Source organism: Ceratosolen solmsi, unplaced genomic scaffold (genome assembly GCF_000503995.2).
Source record: "Ceratosolen solmsi marchali unplaced genomic scaffold, CerSol_1.0 scaffold15, whole genome shotgun sequence".
NCBI classification, from domain to species: Eukaryota; Metazoa; Arthropoda; class Insecta; order Hymenoptera; family Agaonidae; genus Ceratosolen; species Ceratosolen solmsi.
In genome coordinates, this window is record NW_011948434.1 from 1,430,895 (window position 1) to 1,450,873 (window position 19,979).

The 19,979-nt window shown below is 20.8% G+C and overlaps 1 protein-coding gene across 1 annotated transcript; it reads right to left on the bottom strand.

Moving 5' to 3' along the window:
- Positions 1–5,182: 5,182 nt before the first annotated feature.
- On the bottom strand, positions 5,183–9,054 carry Ctps (CTP synthase). Its single transcript, XM_011502741.1, has 3 exons — positions 8,217–9,054; positions 6,236–6,859; positions 5,183–6,074 (listed from the first exon to the last, which is right to left on the bottom strand). Exons 1-3 carry the CDS (start codon positions 8,485–8,487, stop codon positions 5,203–5,205), a joined length of 1,767 nt encoding a protein of 588 aa, XP_011501043.1. The 5' UTR covers positions 8,488–9,054; the 3' UTR covers positions 5,183–5,202.
- Positions 9,055–19,979: the final 10,925 nt, after the last annotated feature.

Genomic DNA, 19,979 nt, shown 5'->3' on the forward strand with positions numbered 1-19,979 from the left:
AGCGCGTGTGATTCACATCGTAAATAGTAAAATAGAATTGGAACAGTAAACAGCCGCATGCGCAATAAAATATTTAAGTTGATTGGGTCTTATTCTTATGGGTAATAAGTTTTTGTTAGAAGTGTTTCTTTAGAAATAAACTGAATTTAGTTATTCATATGTGATACTAAAGTAAAGTAATTAAATTAAAAATTTTCTAATATATTCAGTGCTTTCTAATATGTGATTACTTTTTCAAATTACAATGTATCAATAAATTGTTCTAGTTTCGTACTGTATTATACAATTTAAATGTGTAGGTTTAGTCGTTTATTAGAAAAAAATAATAGCAAGTTACTGTTTAAAATAAACTTCAGATATACAAAATATCGGTACAAAATAAAATTTCGGTGATAAAATAAAACTGTATTTAATGTGTCGTAATTAAAACAATACCCATTTTTTTATTAAGAAAAATCAAGAACATGGAAATAAGACAAATAAAAACTAGAGGAGCGTATAATATACAAAATAGAGAAAATAAATAATATACAATCTTTATATTCCTACTCTCAAATGTATAAAAAATAATAAAAAATTTTTTCGTGTATTTCTATTTTTATTTATTGAAAAACATTAATTTTGTTTATTATATACATAGAGTAGATATATTATTGTAATAAATATTGCTGTATAGTATACAATAATTTAATATTTATAATTTTAAACAGTTGAAAGTTTTATTTTTATTTATTTATTTGTTTTTGAAGAAATAATTAATATTTAGTAGTTCCGATTTATTAAGTCCAAGATGCTTGCATAGCATATGTTGAATACAGCTAACTGCTTAAAAATTAATTTTTTGTTAATGGAATGTAAATTCTTTCAATTATAACAATGTATATATAATGTAAATTAATTAAATGATAAATTGAAATAACAAGTAGTTGAAACAAATGAACTTTTATTTCCTTCTTTATAAATATATTTTAATAATTAAAGATTTAAAATGTTTGGATTTTTAACATAAATATTTAGTATTATATAATAAATCCTATATGCTGATACATATCAAGTTCTGGTTGGTGGTCCCTTTTTTCATTGTCTTGATCGATTTTTGTTAGTAGATATGAAGCTTTACATCTGTAGTTTTATACATGAAAAATCATACAAGAAGCTAAAACTATTGAATAATTTAACTAAATATATACTCTTGATATTTTTCAAAACACATATTATGTCATTTAAACAAAAAAGGTACGAACAGCATATTACCCATATTGCATGTACTTGAATATACCTTCGTTTCCGCTATGGATTCTAATTTTTCTATTAAGCTATCGTGTCTTATATTACTGGAGTGGTGTATAACTATACGCATAAAAGCAGATATATTTTTTGGAAATATTTAAGTTTGATTAAGCGAACCAGACTAACAGTTAAAAAGTAAATATTCAAACGTTAATAATACAATGCCATTTGTCCTATGTTTTTTTTTCATATATAAATTTTCAACAGCCACTAAGTTAGTCTAATGAGAGTATCAAAGTGAAAAATTATACGTAGGTTTGGAAGCAGCTATCCGATTTAATTTTAGCAGTCATAAAATAGTATACGTCAGTCCTATAAAAATTATATCTACATTTGAGGTAAATATACTATTAAATATAAAATAAAACAAAAAAGTATAATAATTTGTAATGCAGACAAATGATAAACAAAATTATTAGTAATTAAATTGCTCACATAAAGATGCTATATATAATTGTTGCTGTAAAGCATCAAATTATATGTAATGTATATTTTCGAACAATGAAAAAATTAAAGAAAACGGAAGAAGGATAGAATCAATAAAAAAATCCGTATTGGCATAAAGTACGTTAATATTTTAAGTTCTTTCAGCCCATGTATTCGCTACGTTTGAACCGCAAGCATCATCTATCTTTAAACAGGCTAGCGCTTAAAAATTGGAAGGATAATATATTGATTACCTTCGATTTGACTTTTCCGTATTCATACATAGCATTTTTTTTATTTTAATAAATAGTTAAATGAAATATTTAAAATTACACATAACAATAAACTATATTATGATATTCATTTTAAGTAGAAGTCTTAGAGAAGTATATAGATATATCCATATACAAAATATAGCACGTAAAGCATAAAATATTAGAATTTTAAGAAATATATGAACGAAAGGATTCTCAAATATATTCTCAAAAATTCTATGGATATAAGACTAATAATGAAAAATAATGATAACGCTAAGTATTGGTTTTATTGTTATATCAAAAAAATACTTTAATGAATAACTTTGATTTTCACGTACCTCCGAACCCGTTAGTTAATAGCAAGCATTTTTACATAAGCTACATTCAACAATTTGTCAAAAATATAAAATGGTTTCTAAGTTCTGTAATTGTTTGATATTTCTTTATTTGCATTGAAGTGATAAAAAAGTAAATAATTTATATTTGATGAATTTAAAATAAAAAAGTAATTACCTTTCTAAAATTATTTTTGATTCCACAAATATGGATGAGATATTTATTAGATACGATAAACGATATAACCATACATTGTACTTTAATATTTTCTTTAGATATTTAAAAAATAATATCTTAAATATTATATTATAATATTAATTATTATTAATTGATAAAAATATGAATTGCTTATTTAAATTAAATTTATATATTTTATTTTTCAAATATATAATTTTATCATTTAGAATCACTATCAAATTTAATTAATTTGATATTAATAATACTTAAATTATCTCGAGAATTGAACAATGAGACTTTATTTTCGTTTTTTCTTTTCGTTCTTATTATTTTTTATTTTATGGTAATGATATTGTATTTGTTATTTTTATTGATATATTAATATATGTGATAAATTTAAATAGGTCCCAATGTAAGTATAACGGTACAATTTATTCGCATTATTTGCATTACGTAGGTATTTAGTTGTTCATTTATATTTATATATCTAGAACTTATGTATAAGATTTATATTTGGTAGAAGTTTATGCATTCAATTTATATATATATATATATATATATATAGATGGCTTATATTTATAATGCTTTAACTGTGTAAAAATGTACATTTTTCATTTATAAAATTATTTATTTTAAGTTTTTGAATGAGTGACCCTAGGTGTTATAGACTTAGTATATACAAATAATTAAGAAAAACATAATTTAAATATAATATACATTAGTTATTTAAAAATTGTATCTTAGTCCTACTATATCGGTCCGAATTATCTTTTTTTTTGACAAATAGAAGCAAAAATATTTTATATAATTTTATATAATTTAAAAATTTTACTTTTTCTGATCTCTATAAAAATGATCGGCATTAATATTGTTATATTTTATTGAATGAAATAGTTTATTAATATATCCACGAGAAATTCTTTACATGTAAATGTTGAGATATAAACAAATAGACATAAAATTATGTTTAACTACAGCATTAGCAAATTTTTCTTTTCCTGTTATACTAATATCTTAATTTGATTTTACATTATTAATATCAACTATGCTGTTAATTCTAATCATATAAAAGTTAATTTTTAATCATATAAAGGTTCAAAATTTCATATTACAAATTTTAATCATAGTCTCAATATATTTAGTATCGAATTATCTTGTAATTATTAATAATTATGTAGAATTACGATTATCAATGATTTTATTTACTTGATTGTATATTAATAATACATTAAATATTTATATTTATAAAAACTATATATATGTGCTTTAACGTAATTTTTAGTATTTGTATTATATTTTTTTCTAAATAAATAAAAATAAAATTCTAGTTCAAAAACTATATTTATATTACATATCAAATCTTATTTAGTCCCTGATCACGTATGTATTTATGCTAAAAAGTAATATATATTAAATGCAAGTATAAGTTATTTAAATATATAATATATGCAAGTAAAAATAACTGCCAAATTTTTATTACAAAATATTCAATAACTTAACAATTATTTGATCTCAGCTGATATTAATCTTAAGTAAATACTGAAAAAGTATTTAATGAACATATTTATTTAATGATATGCATAATTTGTATATCAAAACTCGAACATTATTCATTTATAGTATCATCAGAAATTAATATATAATTATATAAATTTAATTATTTAATCTATTGTAATATGCATTCGTAAATATTACTGGAATTTTTACCTTTATATATTTAAATAACATTGATGAAAATGTATGAATAAACGATCATTTTATACCTATATAAGACACATTGGTCATTTACATTCTTTTAATCTCAATAGGTTTAATATACGATTTAATTGAAAGCTAAAAAATATAAAAAAAAACATTTTTATTATATTTAGCAAAGTAATAGGTTAAATATAAAATAATTCATTACAAGCCATTTTCATAAAAATTTTTAATAAAGAATTAAAATTTTTTATCAATTAAAAGTAAAAATTTTAATATATATGAAAATGTTTTTCATTTTATATAGTTAAGCAACATTTAATCATTGTATTATTTAATATATTTAATAATTCAAATATATTTTAATTTGTGTATTGATAACGAAAATGGATTACATGTTATTCAATATTCTTGACCAGTTTTATATATTTTTTTTCAATGCATGTTTTGATTCAACTATCTATCTAGATTACAATACATTAAAATTTACCATTTTTATTTGTACAGTTACACATAACCACGATAAAATGATACCAAGTTTGTCACAAAATAATTTGTATTTCAAACTTTAAAATCTTTGTACATATTTCAGTATATTATATATATATATATATTTTTAAGTTTATTGTATAAAAACATAAAATAAAATATAATACTCTGATATCAATTTTCATCTGTTCCTATTACACGATTACAAATTTCAGGCTTTATTGTAAATTTATCTGAAGAATTTACATATAATTTGTATCAAATCAATTATTATAATTGATATTTTAAGTAAATAAAAATTTGTTTTCATAATATTATTAAATGATTAATTCAAGTAATACATTATATCCTACATCTAAAAATTAATTTTGTTTTTATTTTAGATGTTTTGATATCAAGGTTAACTTCATAAACAAAAATAAAAATAAAAGTATATAAAAAATAGGTAAATAATAATTCTTTCTTAATAATCTACAATAATAAATATATCTAATTGCATCAAATGCAAGTACAATACTTTAATTAAATATTAATCTTTTAAACTTTGACGATTTATACATTCTACAGTACACGCTTCATCTGAATCATTATCACTTAGTTGTGAAGGTGATACCCTACATTTCTTTGTTAAATAGGCTTTTAATTTTCCCACGCTAGCCAAAATTAATCCTAGAAATGGTGGTGAAGGCTTAAGTGGCCTTGATAAATATTCAGGATGATATTGAGTTGCAACATAGTAATTATGTCCTTCTAATTCAACTATTTCCATTCGAATATGATGTTCATCATGTCCTACGAATTTCAAACCAAAAGCCTCCATTCTTGCTACATATTTTGGATTCACTTCGTATCTATGCCTATGCCTTTCTTTTATAATTTCTGGATTTCCATATAGTTGTCGTACTATAGAAGTAGGACTAACAAAACGAGTAGATCGTTTTCCCAACCTCATGGTCCCACCCATGTTACCATTGTTATGTTCAGGCATATTTACTATTACAGGATTTTTACAATCCTGATCAAATTCGGTACTGTTAGCATTTTCAAGTTGAAGTACATTTCTGGCAAATTCAATTACTATTGTTTGTAAACCTAAGCAAATTCCAAGCAATGGCTTATTTTGTACTCTACACCATTTACAAGTTTCAATCATTCCAGTAATTCCTCTTTGACCAAAACCACCAGGAACTATTACACCATCAGCACTACAAAGTTGTTGCCATGCTTTGTGATATAATATTGGGCTTGTTTCTTTTGTTTGAGATTCTAAATTAACAGCATCAATAAATGTTAAATTTAACTTATAACCTGATTTAACTGCTGCATGTTGGAGTGCTTTAACAACCGACGCATATGCATCTTCAAGTCTAGTGTATTTACCAACTAATGCAATGTTTACCACTGTAACAAACAATAAAATTTAATAAAAATATTTTTTAATATCTGAATGAAGCACTTTTAAATATATATTGAAGTACATAGTATATTTATATAAAAGAAAAATACTAAGTTATTAAAATATGTAAGAAAAATATACATATCAAATTATATTTTCAACATACAATTTCTTAATTGATCTACATGCTCTGCAAGATTTCGCCATGTTTCCATAAATGTTACTTGTAAAGGCATTTGTATATTTAATTGAAGTCTTTCGTTTAAGTACTCAATGATTCCTTGATCTTTCATTAATAAAGGAACTCGATAAATGGATGAAAGATCATGAATTGTTATAACTTGTTCAGGTGAAACATGGCAAAAATTTGATATTTTATTTTTAATATTATTTCCAATTGGCTCTTCTGATCTACAAATAATTAAATCTGGGGATAATCCAAATCCACGTAATTCCCTAACACTTGACTGTGTTGGTTTTGTTTTTGGTTCTCCTGCTGATTTAGGACATGGCACAAGTGAAACATGCGCACAACAAAAATTTTCTTTCTTAACTCTAAATTGAAATTGACGAAATGCTTCTACAAATGGCATTCCCTCAATATCACCAATAGTTCCACCTAATTCCACTATACAGACTTCTGGTTTTTGGCCATCATTCATAACTGGTTGATTTGCTACTCTTTCAACCCATTCTTGAATAGCATCTGTAATATGTGGCACTACTTGGACTGTTTTTCCCAAGTAATCGCCTTTTCTTTCTTTTTTAATGACATGCTCATAGATTTTACCTATAAAATAATATCTATATCAAATAAATTTAATTATATGTAACAAGATTAAAATATATTCATCTTATATGAATTAATATTTATATACACAATGTTTTAATTATATTTTATAACTTATTAAATCTTATTGAATACATATTTTATATGAATTTGTATATATAAGTTAAAATTATAATACATTTATTAATGATCCTTGTATATTATATTATAAATAAATTTGATTAATATAGTATTCCTATTTCAATAATTAATATTTTGATATTCAACAATGATAATAATAATATACTATTTCATACTATTTAACAATAGATTATATCTTATATCTTTATTTTACTTATAAACATTCATTTATTGTAATTTAAATTTTTACATGAATATACTTTTGCATTAAACTTTCATTTTAATAACATGTTTTAATTTTATAATATGGTGAACTTTACAAAAATAAAAATTATGTAATATTAATTATAAAGTTATAGACATGTATTGTATTATTATTGTCACCTTTTTTAATTGAAATATAGAACTATTCTATATCATTGAGTATTATTTCATGCATTTTAATAAAATATAAAAAAATTTTAATATAAAAATTTGAAAATTGTTCTTTTTAATGACACACATTAAACTTGAAAACTTGTAAAAGCTAATGACAATGTCTTTCTATTTATATTTATAATTTATAACAAAGATATAAAAAAATGTTTAATTGTCATAATACAAAAGGCTTTTATTTAATATTAATTAGAAATAAATGTATAAAAAACAATACTAAATCATATGGTATAGCATAATATTATATAGTATACATGGATAATTTAAAAAATTTTTTAAATAATGTTAGTAATGATTTTTTACATTAGATTAAAATAAGTAGTTACATAAAATATATTAAATTGTTAATGAATTGTTAATGTATGTAATTGTTATGCGAATAATTCAGTAACAACCTTTTGCAATTTCAAATAAACAACTAATGTAAGTAAAAATAAATCTAACAAGTAATTTAATTTAAGAGATTGTATTATTTATTTTAAATTTACTAAATTCAGAAAAATGGAGTAGAAATTAATTATCAGGAAACTGACTATGCAAATATATATTATATTAGTATAAGCGAAACAATTATTCACTTTACTGTAAAATATAACTTATTGCAGTTTCAAAATTTCAAATAAAGGAATGGCATGAAATTATTGGGCCTAAGCCATTCAAAGCAGAAGCAGAAGGAAAAAAGAGTATGCATTGGCGGAGATAACGAGAGAGAGAGAGAGAGAGAGAGAGAGAGAGAGAGATTGGGAAAGGGAAAAGAAATAGGGGTGAAAGTTGACTGCCTATTTAAAAATATATAGTTTACCAGTAGTGATATTGTTATCCTTGTGAAGTATGACGTCGAGGAACCTTTCATAATTTCCAAGATCAAGGTCAACCTCGCCGCCGTCATCTAATACATAAACTTCGCCGTGCTCATAAGGCGAGAATGTACCAGCGTCAATGTTGATGTAAGGATCGATCTTTATTGAGGTGACGTGTATGCCACAGGATTTGAGGATTGCTCCGAAGCTGCTGGCGATAACGCCCTTGCCTACACCACTTATCACACCGCCGGTCACTAGAACGTACTTCATCCCGTATTCGTCCACTATTTGCTATCCGTAAGCTTGTGTTCTTTTCGTCTTCGATGTGTTAGCGATTTTGAGCCGTTTAGCTATAATCGAGATCCTTCAGCCTAGTATTCATCAACGCGCACGTGGTTTGTGTAGCCGTTACCCGGATACCGAGTTAGTGTGCACCGCGAGGAGTAGTACAACGTCCGACTGAGCCAACCGTAACGGAGCGCGTAAATGTCGTAGCCAACGTAAGTGCGAGAAAAAGCGCCTGATTTCGCGCGCAAACGCCTTTCCTTAATAACTTATTTCCGGATAGCTAAGTTAAAACCTCCCGTTCCATCTGCGCGGGCGGCTCATGATTACGGGTCATCTGCTTTTGCATGGCTTTGTTAGCTGAGCTTGCGGTGAATGTTAATTACGCGAAGCGCTTTTTTAGCTTTTTGACTCACCAATCTGTAAATTGAGGCTGAAGAGTGTGTAGGCTTTTAAATTCTTAGGTTGCCTTTCTACGATCTTCAACTGGATTTGAAAATATTATATCATTGGTATATGAATGGATGATGCTCGAATTTTGCTTATTCCATTATTGATATAGAACGCATGCGTGAACTTTGAAACCGCGACTCTGAACATTGATCGCCGCATTTATGTTATTTATTCTTAACTTGATTAAATTTCTTCTCACTTTGTGTGTATACAAATGTACATATTCTCGCGATCGATATAAAATAATTTTCAAAAGATAGAGAAAATCTGAGCCAATTTATGTAAACCAATACTTCTGAATGTTGATTTTTATACGATCGTGTTACGAGCGATCGAATTTATTATCATACGCTCTCCTTTGCAAACATGCATTTCGTATGCGTGCACACGTATATAGATGTATATTTAAAGTTTGGTATATTTATTGTATAACCGAAAATTAAAAGAACTAATATCATTATAACACCATTTCTATAAAATATTCTTTATAGATTTATCTTTATAACTCCATCACTATAAAACCATTATCTTTATAACTCAATGTATTATAATAAATCGAGTAAATGTCCAACTTGCAGGCAATTTAATTTATAAAAATAATAGCGTTTGTTGAGAAATATAATAAATAGATAATGCGGAGAACAACATTACTATATTATAATTATTTTTATTTAAATTCATATAATTAAAAATGCCATGTGAACATCTGCACGTGAATTATTTATTTAATTACTCATTATTCCAGATAAAAAACTTTTTTATAATTATATTATTTTGTTTAACAATTTATAACAAATTATTAACGCTGAAAAATATAAATAATCAATTAAAACATGGAGTTTCAATAAGTCGACAATTAATAGTTCTTCAATAAATATAATATAATATAATGCAATAATTATAATATGTTGTAATATTTCAAAAAATTTTACTATATTTAATGTTGTTACTGTAAATATAATTGTATTTATCGTATATTCATAAAATATTGGAGTTATTCATTGGCTTAAGTTATATGATAGGCATCGATAAAGAATAAAATTATATCAAAATATGCGATAATATCTACAGATTGTTGATTTACAAAAGTTATATTAGACTTTCTTTTTCATTCACATATATAAAAATGATAATATAAATAATTATTTTAATATTTAAATGAAATAGATTACTGAAACGTATCAAGATTATTCTTTATAACTTATAAAAGAGATACTACTTATATTTAGGGTCTATAATAGTTTATTGTTAATGTTTGAAGACGTAATTATTACAGAAATCAAACTCATAGTTTAAAAATTGATTAAAGTTTTCATTAATATATTAAAAAATATTAAAATAATTATGTGTAGTTAATATTTGAAATAGTGATGATACACTATTCAATAATGAAAATATTTAACGTAGTCTATGAAACAGCAATAAGAAATACTAATCAAATACTTTAAAATGTTTCACAAAAGAAATTTATATATATAATTTATAATTTTTTATATATACAACAAAATGAATTAGTTGTATTGCGTCGATTATTGATTTATTAAGTACCGTATTATTAATATGAAAAATATAATAATATTGTTTAATATCATTATACAATGTACAAAAAGATATTTAAATCATAAAATATTTAACGGTTGCTTTCGAATTGAATATTATTAATATTAAATTATTATTATTAAATATTAAATATATTATTATATTATTAAATATATTTAAATAATTTTTAAATATATCCATTAAACAGCTAATTTTATAAATATCAATACATTAGAATTTAATAGTAATTAATTTAGAAAAAGTATTTTTAATGAATATTCTAGGTATATAAAGAAGTTTTAATTAAAAATATATATTATTGGATTACACAATATAATTAGTTTATACATAATTACATTTTACACTATAACTGAATATTACATTTTAAATTACAACTATTGATAGATTATACATTATAATAAATTATACATTTGAATTTATAATTTTATAATACTTACAAACAAAAAACAATACTTACAAACTTGAAAAAACTAATATAGAACGCTATAAAAATACTTAATATACTGATTGAAGTTATAACAAAATAAACAGTTAATCAATAATACCAAATAATTAACAAACTACTTACTTAAAAAGAGATGGGTATTTATCGAGTATGTTTTTGTTTTTTCACGAACGTGTATTCAATGAGATTGTACGATTGAAATTAATTGAACATTCATCTTAAAAAACCTAATATGCTTTTATTTAAATAGTATTATTAGTACATTTTCATATTTTCCTGAAATCTAATTTAAACAAATTTGACGCATGAAATAATATGATTATCAACAAATTAAATAATAGGAAAAAATTATACAATAATTGCTTATATTTTGTAGAAAATATATATATATCAGTTAAATTCTAATTTATTCAACATTTTTTTTATACAAAGAATGAAAATTAATATAATATAAAAAATGTTTTGTTAATATAAATTTAATTTCAAATTTAATGAAAAATCAATTTATTAGAAATTTATTGTCTCTCTCTTAATTTTATTTAAAATTTTTACTATTTATATTTCTTAATATAAATAGCAATAAGTATTATATTTTTATACAATATTTTTGAAAATCTATTGCTTTATTGACATTATTCAGTAACAATGTTTGACTTGATCATTCTTATATCATCACGTTTGAAATTAGTGTTAATAAAATCATAATTTATTTAGCTTAATACAAATAATTAAATATATCTGCACACGAATAAATATTTATATTATAGTTAATAAATATACCTAAATGGCAATTTAAAAATTATTTAATTATCTTATTTCATAAAATGACACTAATTATTATTTCATTATTATTTCAAATCATTATGACTAACAGTAACATACTACTTTACTTTTAAACATAATTAATTTTTTCATTTCATAATTTTAAATTTAAATAGAGTTTTTATTCTTACAATAATATTACAGAATATATATAATAATCATAAAGACATTCATTTGAAATACTTTACTGTATTAGAAATACAAATTCCAAATGTACTTTCAACATACTTTTGATTTTTATTTTATGATGTATGAAATATGTCAATTATGCTTTATATTTTTGTTTTAATATAATTATATAAAATGTATGGACTTTAAATAGATGTCGTCATTTATATAATTATTTCAGGCTTAAATACAATATAATTTAGAGGAGTAATTCATTTATATTAAAACATTTTTCAATTAATATTTAGTAAAAAGAAAAAGTATTATGTTAATTGGTAATTTAAATTTTAAAAATTTTTAAAATGAAATAATTTTTTTGACTAGTTTCTATATATTTTGAAGTCTTTTACTATAAATATAATTCAAATATATACAGTTGATGTATAACTCAGATAGGTTATAGAATAATAACGAATTTTATAGCATGAGAAAAATAATGCAGAATTTCGCGGAAGCGTTCTTTAAACAGAAATGAAAACTCTTAAACATTTGAAATAATTTTTAATACAATGAATTATAAGTTTAATTAATATTAATTTTACAATATGTTAGTGAACCAAATTTTAAAAGATAAATTAGTTAATTAACATATAATATACAATAAAAGAAAAATTTTGTAACGTCGAAATAATAATCTATGAATTTCAATATAATGGAGCGATAATTCAGTTTTGAGTTAATGTCTAATATACTAGTAAAATAAATAAATTACTTATTTTTTTGTAAATATGGCATGAAGTCGTGTTATTTTAAATAATATATTGATTTCAAAAGACAGAAGTCAATAAAATCTAATAAAAAGTTACGGTACACAACACATACTTTAATTAACATCCAGATAAAACTGATAATTATTTGTATATTTTTCTTGTATCATTCATTAAAAATACCTAAATAGTAAAATGTAGAACAATTCTAGGAATTAAAAAAAATTTACATATATTAAATGAATATATAGTTAATTTAAACAGGAAAAAGTATTTATAATTAAAGTGAGATGTATAATATTCTTTAAAGCCGAATTAATTTATAAAAAACTGTAATAGATAGAATACATTATAAAAACAAAGAAAATATTTATAAATATATAAGATTAAAATTGTTTAAATCAATAACGTAAAAGTATCAATGCCTTAAGAAGATTAATACATGTATATAAAAATTGGCTAGACATTACTTATATTTTATTATATGCTTGTTTTCTTAAAAGAAAAGTAAATTAATTTAGTACTAATAATTAATTGATGAAGCTGAAGAATATACCACTCGTCATATATGTATATATATACATATACACATATAATTATTTAGACAATTTTCACGTGCGTCAATTATGTAGATATTAGAGATTTAATATATTTTATAAGCAGAAAAATAAATATTACACACAGCAACTTATTTATTTGATGAAAAAAAATTGTGTAAAAAAGAAGTTACTAGACTTCCTACAAATGTCAAGTATAATGAGTATTGAGTAGACAATGTATATTGTCTATCTCTTTTATAAAAATAGTATAAATAATTTAATACTAGATTTGATTTAAAATAAAACATACATTATTATATTAAAAATTCTAATTCTATTATAGTTAAGTAATGCCTTCTCATGCGACAATATTATAGTTGATTCATTTAAATGCTAAATTGTATACTGAATTTGTTTCATATCATTGTGCTAGCGCCACCTAAAAGGAAAAATTAAAAATTATTTATCAGTAAAAATAAACGCGGATCATATAAAGTTGAAAATTTCCGTAACAATCTGTCTATATAATTATCTTTTAGTTCATAAAATTATGAAATTTCTATAATCTTGTATTCATTGTAATTATTTTTCATAAAGCTTTTTTAATAATAGTAAATTAATTTTTTAGTATCAATCAACAAATCATATCATGTAAATTATGTTTTATATGTATGAAAGCAATATAAAATTGAAAATAGAAAAATATCAGTAAGTGCAAAATATATGTTTATTAATAATTATAAGAGTCTAAAAAATGTATTAATATTATATATAACGTTTTTATGAAAATTCCATTATTGTATAAATATATTCCATAATGTATTCCATATTACATAAATAAAAAATAAAGGTATACAAAGGGAATTAATGTGTGTGAAATATTATTAATTTTATATTGTATTATCAATAATTACTTTTTTGATATCATTTTATATACACGATAATAAAACATTGTTAGAAAAAAAATTGTAATTTAAATTTAATATAAATGTATTAAGAATTGCAATTGATATATTTCTAATTCTTATTTGGAAGAGATCAATATTTATTAAATGATTTATTTAATGGCTAATATATTGTACTTCTAGAAAGTTTTTATAGAAAGTTCTCTTATGAAAAAGAAAAATTTGTAAATTCGGGATACACATTTATTCAAACTAATAATAACTAAATCGAAATTATATAAAATTAATGCATATAAAATATTTATACGATACTTTAAATATTATTTTTAGATTACTTAAAATTTTATATTAAACGCTAAATATTTTAAATTACATTTTGATAGATAATATAAAAGATTCTAAAAAGTTTTATAAAATATTATTAGATTAGATAAAAAATATATATAATTTAAATCTTCATTTTATTATCTTAAACATAAATATAGAAAGTATTTTAAGATTGTAAAATTTCAATTTCGAATTTAAATTATAAATCATTGGAACTATTAATTACAAAAGGTCTTTCAATATTAACAAATTACTTTTCTACGTATTATGTATATTATATTATATATTATATTATATTATTTTGTATTATATTATATTATATTATATTATATTATATTTAATTATATTATATTATATATATTATATTATATATAGATAATATTATATATATTATGTATATTATGTATATAATATATAATATTAAAGCCTCAATAAGATTTAATCTCTAAAAACAATATAATAGTTTTGTTGATTTATTAGTATAATTTATATCATTTATTTCTATGAATAAAAATTTATGCTATTGGCAAAAGGAAAAAATTTCAATTTATAATTGTTTTATATTAATCCACATTGAGAAATAGATTTAGATTTTGATTAAAGCAATCAAACACAGACTATAAAAATTTTTAGTTAATTAAATTGATATAATACGGTATTATAATATAGTGTAATAAAATTTATAATTATTTTTAATTATTATTCTTATTAAAATATTATAAATATATTTAAATAATAATCATTAAAGCACCGTGTTACTCTTTAAAATAAATACATTATTTAATATTAATTATCATTTTAATTATAATATTAATTTTAATAAAATTATAAATTTTGATTATATCGTTTTCCATTTGTAATCATTTTCTACAGCTCTAAACCCAAAAACCCGACATTCTCATTAATGATATCAACATCGCGAAAATTGATTTCTTTCAATATATAAATAAAATCATAATTATAAATTCGATAATGATTCATTTTTAATATATTTATATTATATATTTAATTTTAAAAATAATTGGTGTGTGTGTCCTTACGTAGGTACGTGATTGTGAGTGTTTATGTGTGTGCAAGATTTTTTCAATGCATATTTTTAAATTTAAATATGATTATAACAAGTATTTTTACATAAATATAATATTAGAATTTTAGAATATTAATTAGGTATAATAAATACGCGGGTAAAATAAACTAGCTATAATTATCGTTTTTAAGTTATATGTATCTTAACACTTACATTTGGATTATTATATATTTATTATCATATAAAATGCAAAAAATAAAATATTTTATTATATATGATTACTTTATAATATTAGATCACAATATATTTTTTCTGAATAATTATAATAAGAGGAATTTATTATTATAAAATAATGATTTTAATTACCGATTCTAAATCAAATAATTAATTTTATAACATACAATTATAAATGTATTTTAAAGTATTTAATGAATTTTTTACTTTAATGAGTATTATGCAATAATGTTCGTAAAAAAATTTTAAGAAATTTTTAGTAATTTAAATTCAATGAAGAATACATAATTTCATGAAATATACAAAAAATTGCATTTTATCAAGTGATTAAAATGAATGATTTTTATTATCTATAGAGTAATATATATCGCCATTTTGAATTAAATGAAAAAATATCTATAGATAGTAGCATAGGAATACTGAATCAATAAAAATAAAATGAATATATTCTTCTATGGCTTCATTCATAATCATATAAAATTTCATTAATAAAACATTAAAATCATATTTATACAATAAAGTGATGTTGTGTATAAAAATGTAAATTTTAATTTCATGTGTTCAAATGTAAATTATAAATAATACCATATTTATGAATATTTCAATCATTATTCCAATCAGTAATTATTGTAATAAAACATTTATAATATAAATCTAAATAAAATGATATTTATTTTTTATAGACAAATCATATATTTTATAATATTTAAATATTTTAAAAATGATTACAGTAAATATAAAAAGTTATTTTACTTTACACTTAATACCAGAAAGTTTGAAGAAAGTATCAGAAAATTTTAAAAGTTTAATAGAGCATTAAAAAATACAATCATCTATAGGTATGGAATTTCTAAATTTAATTGTAAAAAGAAATCTTTGCAATTTATTTTAATTAATTCGAGTGTATAAGATTATAATTAAACGCATATTATATTTTCTAAGTCTTTATATCAAATTAATATGATAAGTATGGTAAAAATCACTAAGAAATCTGTGGAAATAACCGAATAAATGAAGTACTGAAAATTTGCACTGGTCGATTTACTTCTACAAATATTTCTATGAATAAGGAGATGCAATTTTAATTTTATAATTCAATACTAACATTAAATGTATCATTTTATATATATATATATATATATATATATATAATAATAATAATAATAATAATAATAATAATAATAACCTGTTGAATATTTTACGGACATTAATAATAAATACTGTTTACATATTTATATTTCATAGTATCTTTTATTTCAAATTATACTATTTTAATCATTCGGTAAAATTAATATAGTTTATTAATAATAAATAACAATATTTAAGGGTTATGTAAATATCTCTTATAAAACTAAAGCTAGGTAAGCTAGGAAATCTGATAAAAATATAAATATAATGAAAATAGAACGTACAGAATAATATAAAATAAAAAACTTGGTAATGTTGGCAATACGGAAGCTTCCATAATTATTTGATTAATTATTCTACAAATCGTAGAGTAAAACTATGTCTACACATTTCAATATTTGCTGTACAATTCTTGTAATTTTGAGGTGGATTAAAGGCAATATAGCATTAGTTATATGTTATTTATAAATATTTATGTAAAATTAATTTCTTCATAATACGAAATAAATAAATAATATATTAATAACGTGTACATAATTATTTTCAATTAATGGAGATGAATTTGTAAGTTGACAAGTTATAAATGAAAGTATTAAAATTGAGACAGACTTTTCCATTATATTTTTATTCAATCTTCTTATATATGAAGACTTTCGAAGTTATATTTTATTTGATAATATTTTCAATATTTATTTAATTAAACAAATGTAATTAGAAGTCTTAAATTTTTTATTTAAATATTTTACTTGTCTAAATTAAAAAAGTATTTCAATGCTTTCTCAAGAAATAAAATATGGAATTTTCAAGTTTTCCATAAAAAATTAAAAATACCATATCAATGATAGAGTTTCAATCAAAAGTATAGTGAGTAAATAAACTTTTAATATTTTATAAGAAGTTCAATATAAAAAATGTATATTTCATTAAATGAATAATTTAACTAATTTATACCTTCATTTAAATTAAAACGTTATTTAATCAAAACAAATTACAAATTTATTATAACTTAGAATAATATTCGTGGTCAGAAAAAATATTATGAATTTAATATTATTATTACATTTAGGAGACTATCGATTATATTTTTTATGCTCTTAAAAACATCACATTATTAAATTTATTAATTGCATGATATTGATAAGTGCAATTTATTTTAAAGACACTTAAAAAAATTTAATGTCTTTAACACTATTGTTGAAACTATAAGTTTAATATAAATTAATAATATAATCGAAATTTTAGAAAACAACTTATTCTTACTTTGATTTACCAGTTATAGTAATTCATAATGCAAATTTAATACTTAATAATGTAATACAAATTTAATAAGTACAATAATTTTGATCATATAATTGAATATTTGTTTATATGTGTAGATCTGTAATAATGCAGTAAAATAATACTTAATCATATTAATAAAATTTATTCTGTTTTTTTCATTTCTTGAATTATCGTTTCATTCATGTAGAAAATAGTCTAATACAAATTAAGTAAAAGTATTGCATGAATTAATTAAAAAATTTTAGTTTAAATTTAAGTATTAATTGTCTATATATACATAAATATATAAAAAAAATATATACATATGTACATAAAATCCTAAATCGATAATATACAAATTTAATAAGTTATATTATATATAAAACGTTTTATAATGTAAATGATTTTGATAGTACATGTATGTATATATATGATATATGCATACATACATGTATGTATGTATATATTTGATAGTACATGTTTGATAGTACATAAATATTGAAATATATTGTAAACACTTAAATTTAAAAAATTTGAAAACTATAAAATATTCTTTAATCACAATTTCATATTTATTAATTATTTCAGCAATTTATAATAATAATTTCATTATGTTTGTATTTCTTATATTTTCCATAAATTCAATCAAAAACTTATTTTATGAATGAAATTAAAATTTTGAGATTGTTAATTAATTTGGCAATAAATACTATATAAAATTAACTAAATTATATAAAATTCAGAGTTTAACTTTTTCAAAAAAATATAGAATGCTATATATCTTATCCTAATATTGTATATTTGAATTAAGATATTTTTACATTTTAAAGTTGATGGAAAAAAACATTATAATACTAAAATAACACACTGAACTTGATTTTTAAAGCACTAATTTTGCAACAAATATCCTTTGTAATTAGTGATTTTCAGTAACAGAAATATTTTTTTTAATAATTCTTCATTATCTTATACAAAGTATTCAATATTTGATTCATAGATTTTATACATTATAATTATACAGTATGATAATTTAAATATCACTTATTTATTTATAATTAATAAATCTCTTTTTAGTAATTTTAAAATTAAAAAACGAAAAATGGAATAAAATATATGATTATTAAAATAAAAATTTTTACTTACAAGTTATTTATAAGAGTTGTTTTAATATTTATTATAAATTCAGAATACTTTTCTGAATACAAAAATTTGATTTTAAGAATTTTAAATGTTTTACAATAATTTAACAATTTTAAAATATAACAAAAAAATAGTTAATTTTTCAACTATTAACATTATTTTACGACACTAAGAATAAAATATTTTATCATAAATGAATATGTATTAATGTAGCGATTTAAAATAATTTTAATTTCTTTGAAACTTTTTACTTTCTTGACAACTTTTACAATACACCATCTTCATCAGTAGAAATTAAAAAGATGCATCTATGTCAATGTGATTCGTCAATGATATATAACCATAAGCATTATTTATATTCACAATAAATTCTTTTTCATAAAAATAGATAATTAATTCGAAATTATTGAATTAATATATTAAGTTTTTGAATACATAAAGTTTTTATTAAGTCTTTTTAGTTAAACATTTTCTGTAAACGCTTATGGCTTTAACAAATATATATATATATATTTTTTTAATGTAAAAAAAACAGGATATATTATTTTGTTTAAATAAGATTATAAGTATTCAGTATCTATAAGTGTAACAGATTTGTATGAAAAAATGATTGTAACGTAAATATTTTGTATTATTTTTGTAAAGCCATTGTACGTTAAGTCATTGTATCTGATGACTAGAAAACAAAGTCCATACTTTTTATCAGACACAATCTAAATTTACATATCTTATTTTGCAGTAGCAGAAAATTGATATTTAACG

Excerpts from the sequence above, each read along its gene's own strand:
- Ctps (XM_011502741.1), bottom strand. The coding sequence starts at position 8,487 with ATGAAGTACGTTCTAGTGACCGGCGGTGTGATAAGTGGTGTAGGCAAG. Across the intron at positions 6,860-8,216 it reads GGATAACAATATCACTACTG|GTAAAATCTATGAGCATGTC; the intron begins GTAAACTATATA and ends ATTATTTTATAG. Across the intron at positions 6,075-6,235 it reads TGTAGATCAATTAAGAAATT|TGGTAAACATTGCATTAGTT; the intron begins GTATGTTGAAAA and ends TGTTTGTTACAG.